Consider the following 9,339-nt stretch of genomic DNA (forward strand, 5'->3'; position numbering starts at 1 on the left):
AAAAATTACTGACATGGCAGATTCGGACAGGAGTAAAATTACAGATGTGCTGTTTTGTGCTCATGCACATAATTACATTACCCAACATCCCCCAGTAAAACTAATCCTGTCCAAATAGGGCTATAGACTATACACAGTAATTATGACAAATTCCAGAGGACCTCGTCCAACCTATCAGAGCTCTTCCAGCATGAACTGTCATGTTGTCCACCCAATCAAAGGATCAGAGAATGAATCTAGTAATGGAAGCAGAAGCTACAGCTAGCGCTGTAGTGCATAAAATGTGGAGAGTAGTTGACTCAAAGAGAAAGACAATAGTTTAAATTAATTTCTTCAAAACTTAAGAAGCAAGAGATGGCTATATTTTTTTTTTTTAAGAAAAAAAAGTTGCTTACTTAGCTTGTGAATGCAGCTAGCTAGTTTAGCCGACTCAAACACCCAGCTCAAACAGAGGGTTGCTATGTTACTTAACTGGCTATGGCTATCCGACACCGGAACTCTTCCAAGTAAGCTTTTGGTACCCGCCGGTAACTGCTAAACTGCTTGATAACTGTACACTGTATTCCATGATTGTAGCGGGTTTACTAACACGTTAGTTCAAGTAGCTATGTTGACTTGACATTAGCTAACATGGTGACAACGATGTAGGCTGTGTGTAGCGGTTATGATATTTAGGTTAGACTAGGAAATGTTTTTTTGTCTGGTCACAGACCGCTGTTGTGTTCTGCACTTTAGTCCAGAAGCTAGGGGAAAAGGTGAGAGGAGGAGAGTGCGTAGAAGCGAGAAAGAATTATCCAACAATCAATCAATCAATCAAATGTATTTTATATAGCCCTTCGTACATCAGCTAATATCTCGAAGTGCTGTACAGAAACCCAGCCTAAAACCCCAAACAGCAAGCAATGCAGGTATAGAAGCACGGTGGCTAGGAAAAACTCCCTAGAAAGGCCAAAACCTAGGAAGAAACCTAGAGAGGAACCAGGCTATGAGGGGTGGCCAGTCCTCTTCTGGCTGTGCCGGGTGGAGATTATAACAGAACATGGCCAAAATGTTCATAAATGACCAGGGATCATGCTGTTTATATGTGGCTGCTATGATTTTAGTATCCGGTAGTAGCCTAAACTTATCACTGTTACTTTGAGCTGGGTGAATGGAATATGAATGACAGTCATCCAATATGCTGTAATAGAAATAAGGCCATGCTCATAAAAAATATAATCGTCCTCCCTCATCTTAAATGCACTGACTGCCACTGGTTTGTTCCCATTTGATGGTGTGGGGTGGCTTGAAGCAATGAGTGAGGTATTTAAAGGACAGTGGTCATGCTGACATCGTTCACCAACCCATCCCCGTTTTCAACTTGTCTTTCAGTACAGCACCATTTCCGTTCAATTACTGAATGCAGCCCTGGTACAGGATTCATACCACGCAGTGAGTGAGCTGATCAAATGTACCCACACACTATCACTGTGTTAAATCGGCATAAGCTCCTTAGTCCTTACGTATCTTATTGAATGAGGTTTGGTGTGGTATGGAGACAGATGGTTTTCTTGATTAAGTTATTTAATGATGAGAAAGCCTCATGGCATGCTAAACAGTCAGTATCATGCGAAAACTGGTGTGTTGTGTCCTCATGTAGTCATTTAGCTCTGGGGAAGTACATCATACCCATTCACACTTTTTGCCCCAGTAGCGACTGCATGAAGATATGATACCTGTGAGTTTCCAAATTAGTCCATCAATGATGAGAGGATAGCTCTGAAGCATGGGCTGGAATATATTTCAACAGCAGTGAGAGATATTTCTCTCTAACTCTTCTGTTTTTCTGCCTCGGACTGTATCCTGTTCAACGTTAATAGTCTGAATTGGAGTGATTTATCACGCGGTTTCGTCTGTTTTCGGATCAAATGTGAGGCGGCTACTGAACAGAAACAAACTCAAGGAAATCAATAATTATTGAGGAGGGGAATGTTTCAACCATTATTTCTAGCCTATTGCGCATTGATGTGGACATCATTTTTTGACCTAGGAACCACGGTTTTTAGGGGTTAATGCGAAATTAGCTCTGTAAAAGGCAAAGAAAGATACGAACAGAGCGAAGTGTAGGCATTTATCATGCATGAGAATGTTTTCCTCTCAATAGTGAGTGCATTCTTGGACCGATAAACTGTCTGGTTGATGGACGGCAACTTCAATAAACAATCAGGAAAGTAGCCTAGGTGCTAGCTGTCATCACAATGATATATGGCTCTATAGGTAAGTGAGTATTTATATCTAAATTGAATCCATTGTTTCATGAATGTGATTAAATTCTATCGTGATCAGAAAATGACAGACTGCTTTATCTGCAAACAAGTGTCAGTCAAATGATCTGAAGCTGCAGCAATGTTCATTAAATTCTAAACACCTAGGAAAGTATATGGTTTTATACACACTACCGTTCAAAAGTTTGGGGTCACTTAGAAATGTCCTTGTTTTTGAAAGAAAATCTATTTTTTTGGTCCATTAAAATAACATCAAATTGGTCAGAAATACAGTGTAGACATTGTTAATGTTGTAAATGACTATTGTAGCTGGAAACGGCTGATTTTTAATGGGATATCTACAGTCGTGGCCAAAAGTTTTGAGAATGACATATTAATTTTCGCAAAGTCTGCTGCCTCAGTGTCTTTAGATATTTTTGTCACATGTTACTATGGAATACTGAAGTATAATTACAAGCATTTCATAAGTGTCAAAGGCTTTTATTGACAATTACATGAAGTTGATGCAAAGAGTCAATATTTGCAGTGCTGACCCTTCTTTTTCAAGACCTCTGCAATCCGCCCTGGCATGCTGTCAATTAACTTCTGGGCCACACCCTGACTGATGGCAGCCCATTCTTACATAATCAATGCATAATCAATGGAGGTTATCAGTATTTGTGGGTTTTTGTTTGTCCACCCGCATCTTGAGGATTGACTACAAGTTCTCAATGGGATTAAGGTCTGGGGAGTTTCCTGGCCATGGACTCAAAATATCGATGTTTTGTTCCCCGAGCCACATAGTTATCACTTTTGCCTTATGTCAAGGCGCTCCATCATGCTGGAAAAGGCATTGTTTGTCACCAAACTGTTCCTGGATGGTTGGGAGAAGTTGCTCTCGGAGGATGTGTTGGTACCATTCTTTATTCATGGCTGTGTACTTAGGCAAAATTGTAAGTGAGCCCACTCCATTGGCTGAGAAGCAACCCCACACATGAATGGTCTCAGGATGCTTTACTGTTTGCATGACACAGGACTGATGGTAGCGCTCACCTTGTCATCTCCGGACAAGCTTTTTCCGGATGCCCCAAACAATCGGAAAGGGGATTCATCAGAGAAAATGACTTTACCCCAGTCCTCAGCAGTCCAATCCCTGTACCTTTTGCAGAATATCAGTCTGTCCCTGATGTTTTTCCTGTAGAGAAGTGGCTTCTTTGCTGCCCTTCTTGACACCAGGCCATCCTCCAAAAGTCTTCGCCTCACTGTGCATGCAGATGCACTCACACCTGCCTGCTGCCAATCCCGAGCAAGCTCTGTACTGGTGGTGCCCCGATCCCGCAGCTGAATCAACTTTAGGAGACGGTCCTGGCGCTTGCTGGACTTTCTTGGGCGCCCTGAAGCCTTCTTCACAACAATTGAACCGCTCTCCTTGAAGTTCTTGATGATCCGATAAATGGTTGATTTAGGTGCAATCTTACTGGCAGCAATATCCTTGCCTGTGAAGCCCTTTTTGTGCAAAGCAATGATGATGGCACGTGTTTCCTTGCAGGTAACCATGGTTGACAGAGGAAGAACAATGATTCCAAGCACCACCCTCCTTTTGAAGCTTCCAGTCTTATTTGAACTCAATCAGCATGACAGAGTGATCTCCAGCCTTGTCCTTGTCAACACTCACACCTGTGTTAACGAGAGAATCACTGACATGATGTCAGCTGGTCCTTTTGTGGCAGGGCTGAAATGCAGTGGAAATGTTTTTTGGGATTCAGTTAATTTGCATGGCAAAGAGGGACTTTGAATTCATCTGATCACTCTTCATAACATTCTGGAGTATATGCAAATTGCCATCATACAAACTGAGGCAGCAGACTTTGTGAAAATTAATATTTGTGTCATTCTCAAAACTTTTGGCCACGACTGTACATAGGCGTACAGAGAGTGGCCCACTATCAGCAACCATCACTCCTGTGTTCCAATGACACGTTGTTAGCTAATCCAAGTTTATCATTTTAAAAGGCTAATTGATCATTAGAAAACCCCTTTGCAACGATGTTAGGACAGCTTAAAACTGTTGTTCTGATTTAATGAAGCAATAAAACTGTCCTTCTTTAGACTAGTTGAGTATCTGGAGCATCAGCATTTGTGAGTTTGATTACAGGCTCAAATGGCCAGAAACAAAGTACTTTCTTCTGAAACTCCTCAGTCTATTCTTGTTCTGAGAAATGAAGGCTATTCCATATGAGAAATTGCCAAGAAACTGAGGATCTTGTACAGTGCTGTGTACAACTCCCTTCACAGAACAGCGCAAACTGTCTCTAACCAGAATAGAAAGAGTGGGAGGCCCCTGTGCACAACTGAGCAAGAGGACAAGTACATATTAGTGTCTAGTTTGAGAAACAGACACTTCACAAGTCCTCAAATGTTAGCTTCATTAAATAGTACCCGCAAAATACCAGTCTCAACGTCAACAGTGAGGAGGCAACTCCGGGATGCTGGCCTTCTAGGCAGAGTTGCAAAGAAAACGCCATATCTCAGACTGGCCAATATAAAGAAAATATTAAGATGGGCAAAAGAACACAGACCCTGGACAGAGGAACTCTGCCTAGATGGGGAGTTGCAGCTATAAGACAATACTGTAAAAGTATAAACAAAACAAAAACGTCTAGGAGCAACAACGTCTCAGCCGCGAAGTGGTATGCCACACAAGCTCACAGAATGGGACCGCAGAGTGCTGTAGCATATAAAAATATTCTGTCCTTTGGTTGCAATAATCACTATCGAGTTCCAAACTGGCTCTGGAAGCGACGTCAGCGCAAGAACAGTTCATCTGGAGCTTCATGAAATGGGTTTCCATGGCCGAGCAGCCGGATACAATCCTAAGATCACCATGTGCAATGCCAAGTGTCGGCTGGAGGGGTGTAAAGCTCGCTACCATTGGACTCTGGAGCAGTGGAAATTAGTTCTCTGGAGTGATGAATGACGCTTAACCATCTGGCAGTCCGCGGGACGAATCTGGGTTTGAGGGATGCCAGGAGAATGCTACCTCCCCCAATGCGTAGTGCCAACTGTAAAGTTTGGTGGAGGAGGAATAATGGTCTGGGACTGTTTTTCATGGTTCAGGCTAGGCCCCTTAGTTCCAGTGAAGGGAAATCTTAATGCTAAAGCATACAATGATATTCTATACGATTCTGTGCGTCCAACTTTGTGGCAACAGTTTGGGGAAGGCCCTTTCCTGTTTCGTAATGACAATGTCCCCGAGCACAAAGCGAGGTCCAAACAGAAATGGTTTGTCGAGATTGGTGTGGAAGAATTTCACTGGCCTGCACAAAGCCCTGAACTCAACCCCATCGAACACTTTTGGGATGAATTGGAATGCCGACTGCGAACCAGGCCTAATCCGCCAACATTAGTGCCCAACCTCACTAATGCTTTTGTGGCTGAATGGAAGCAGGTCCCAGCAGCAATGTTCCAACATCTAGGGGAAAGCCCTCCTCTTCCAACTCCATATTAATGCCCATGATTTTGGAATCAGATGTTTGATGAGAATATGTCCACATACTTTTGGTCATGTAGCTTAGCTCTATTTCCCCAGGTGTTGAAGAACACAGTCTTTTAGATACTGTAGGCCTAATATCAAAGCAGATTTTCTCTTTAATATTGTGTTTGACAGGTGGCCAAGATTTGTTTTTTATTACAATGGTAGCAGATACACTATGGAACAAGGGGGAAATAATTATTAGATTTGGTTGCCATAAATCCACATTAATTCAAACGCATTCTTGTCTATCTAATGCTAGTCTTGTCCATCTGGTCACAGAGTGGTAATGTGATAACCTGCCTGATCACTGTGGTGTTTGATACAGTATGTGATCACCTTAGTAGGTTGCATCACTGAGGTAGGCTACCTACTGCATACAGACACAGTGACGGGTTTAAGACCTTGTTGAAGAACAGATGCTGGTTAAAAATATACTCCTGATATCCTTCTTCTGGGAGAATCTCTGAGCAACAGCGGTACGTTGAAACCGTTTTTCTCCCAATGTTCTCTGCATTATTCATCACTAATTAAATGTAAAAGAAGAAATCCTTGTTCTAGTTTTTCTGGGACGACTTTGTTGTGTTGAAATACTTGCGGTTATCTTGGGTATTGTTGTGGACTGGGTGAGGGGGTTTGTGAGGTAGAAGTTCTCAGAGGATTGTGAAAGGTGGTATGGCCTAGGTTATTGGGTCAGGAAATCCTTACATACTGTATAAAGATATATATTAAAGTTGAAAACTCATGTAACATAGGGTGTTTGAATGTGGAATCACTTTAAAATACCTTATATATAAATGAGAGAGACAACGGAATTGGCTACAGAGCAGGCCATCAGACATCAAAGGTTCAAGAACCTGCATCGCTGAATGGGCCTATACTATGGCAGCACTGTAAACACTATACCAATTGGTGGCTCAGCCTGACTGTTGGTGGTCTCAGCAAGCTGGGTCTAACACCACTCATGGGTGCAGTCAGATAGTAGGAGGGTATGACACCATTTTTTCCCACAGGCTAACTGTTGATTGAATACAAATGTTTGGTCCATGCCCCTCATGAGTTTAGCCCTTCTCAACTTTTGTCCCAAGAACTGTTTTTTCTAACCACTGGGTGGCAGTAATTGTATGTCGTATTGTATTGTATGTCTTTCATCAACCTTTCATAAAACTTCATGATGAAATGTAGACACAATATGTAGATATAAAAGTGTTAAACCAACATTTTACTATTTTAAGAAATCAAATATTTGAAGTAGCTGTACGCAAAGTATTTGAACTAATACTGAATATTCTAACAGAGGTTTCAGACCCCATCCCCTATGCTGTGCGATGGCTGATGTATCATATCTTCCCACTAACAACATATTTCTCTGTTGTTGCTTGGCTAACGGGATGAAGGCTATTAGCTGGGAGATGGCGTGGCCGGTACACTGGGGCGGCCTCCTGCTCTGCATAGTGATCCTCTACTGCCAACCAGTGTCCACCGGCAACCACAGCCCCTTGGGGCAGTCGGGTAGGTACCAGAGCCAGCCCACACCAGCCCCTCCCCTGGCCCCCAAAAGACTCATTATGGCTCCTGGCCACCAGTATGCCTAGCTCTACTGGGAACTGAGCACGGCCAATACTAATGAGGTGAAAAGAGGTGTTTTGGTCTGGTCTGCATGGTAGAATTTAAACACAGCATATGCTGATGCTACAATTACTGTAGTCTCTTGCCAGACTCATGGTTCTCCTACAGCGACTGTGGGAAGAGACTACAAAATACTACAATAATCAGCTACACATTCATAAATAACAAACAGGTAATTGTCAGTAATTTATTATCTTCCCTTTAATGACCAAGTGTTCAAATACACTACAAGAAAATGCTCAACAACAAAAGAGTGATCAAATGAAGATCCTACATCTGTATGTGAAGGCAGGGACGTGCACAAAAATCTTCACCTCTTTTTGACAGATTTTAAGGACTGGTTTAATTTTTTTCATCCATGTCTATGCATGCTAGTCAGGTTATCACCTTTCCTAAACCCTTTGTCTCAGGTTCATCACGGGTAAAGACAGGTACCTGTGAAGTGGTGGACGCCCATCGCTGCTGCAATAAGAACAAGATTGAGGAGCGCTCTCAAACTGTCAAGTGTTCCTGCTTCCCTGGTCAGGTCGCCGGGAAAACAAGGGCAATGCCCTCTTGTGTTGAAGGTAGGATGCTTCATATAAGATGGTAGAGTTTCAGTACTTCAAGGGTTTTTATTACACCAACATATTGTCAATGTTACAGTTATCTCGCCCGTTTTTCCAGGCGGAAATCAGTGTTTATTGAAGTGCTCTCCAAACAACATGCTGCAACTCATCTCATTTCAAGTGACTGACTGCCCACTGTGCTGTGTTCTCTCCTGTTCTTTTCAGCATCCATCATGCTTCAGAAGTGGTGGTGCCAGATGCAGCCCTGTCTAAAGGGAGAGGAGTGTAAAGTACTGCCTGATCTCAATGGCTGGTCCTGTAGCTCTGGAAATAAAGTCAAGACCACCAAGGTGAGTTTATGTGAAGGGACAGCAAAGGAAATTCAATTAAAGACCTTGAATTCATGCATTATTACAGTACAGTTGGAAGGCAATGAAACCAACCTATTAAGAAAACAATCATTAAATGACAAGCAAACTATACATCTGTTTCAACTAGCATTACATCAGGGAAATGGCACCAATGATACATACATGCTTCAAAGTGGTCCCTGTGTAAAGATGATGATAAATATTCTAATGAAATTATTGATTGTTTTGATCCCCCCCCCCCATGAAGCTTAATTATGTTTGCACATCTAGCTAATGCAAAGATTGAATGACAGCGTTTGTGCAGAATCATCACATGCGTTTACAGTACTTGCAATAAGCCTTGCTTTGATTATAAAATATCCCACAATCTGGCATGATTACTGCTCACAGTCAGTCACAGAGGCCTAAGCAAGCTTTATTTGGTAATTCTGTGGAAGATGGGGCCAAAAGGACAAACATGAAATGAGACCGTTTTATACATGTAAACCAGCTGATACAGAGATCTAAATGGGATGTAATTCAATCTGACAGCTTTTCATGCCAGTGGACAAACTGCTGCATTTGGGAATGTGCAAATCTGTGATGTCTTGCCTTTTATCAGCTTGAAATATATATGCAGTAGGGAAACCTATCATGAGTCAACTCGAAGAGAATAGAAAAACAGCTGAACATATACTGCATAAAGTAATTAATTAACTGAAACAAACATTCCAACATGAATCTTTCTGGACAGGTATACTATACCCATCTGATTTTATAGTTGCCTCAGGAAGAAACTCTGTTCTGCCATTTCCCTGTCCACTACATACAGTATGTCTAAGATTTGGATCAGGCAGTAGAAATAATCATTTCTAGTGAAGGCTGTTGGTACAGGGTGACCCAGCATTTAATAGACCTTTCAGAAGTTCTTGGATTGCACCCTGTTGCAGGATTTGTTGTTGTTGCTGCTTTAAGTGCATTTGAGGTTTAAAAAGGCTTCTGCATTTTGTAATTTCCACTTAAAAATTTCAGGCTTG

The 9,339-nt window shown here is 42.0% G+C and overlaps 1 protein-coding gene across 1 annotated transcript; it reads left to right on the plus strand.

Annotated features, from left to right (window-relative positions):
* The first annotated feature begins 5,511 nt into the window (after positions 1-5,511).
* LOC139557455 (chemokine-like protein TAFA-4) lies at positions 5,512-9,043 on the plus strand. The gene is made up of 3 exons (XM_071372270.1): positions 5,512-7,287; positions 7,815-7,970; positions 8,178-9,043. The coding sequence occupies exons 1-3, from the start codon at positions 7,104-7,106 to the stop codon at positions 8,573-8,575; spliced, it is 738 nt and encodes a 245-aa protein (XP_071228371.1). The 5' UTR covers positions 5,512-7,103; the 3' UTR covers positions 8,576-9,043.
* The last annotated feature ends 296 nt before the right edge of the window (positions 9,044-9,339 follow it).

The sequence above is a fragment of the Salvelinus alpinus genome, chromosome 28 (assembly GCF_045679555.1).
Source record: "Salvelinus alpinus chromosome 28, SLU_Salpinus.1, whole genome shotgun sequence".
Lineage (NCBI taxonomy): Eukaryota > Metazoa > Chordata > Actinopteri > Salmoniformes > Salmonidae > Salvelinus > Salvelinus alpinus.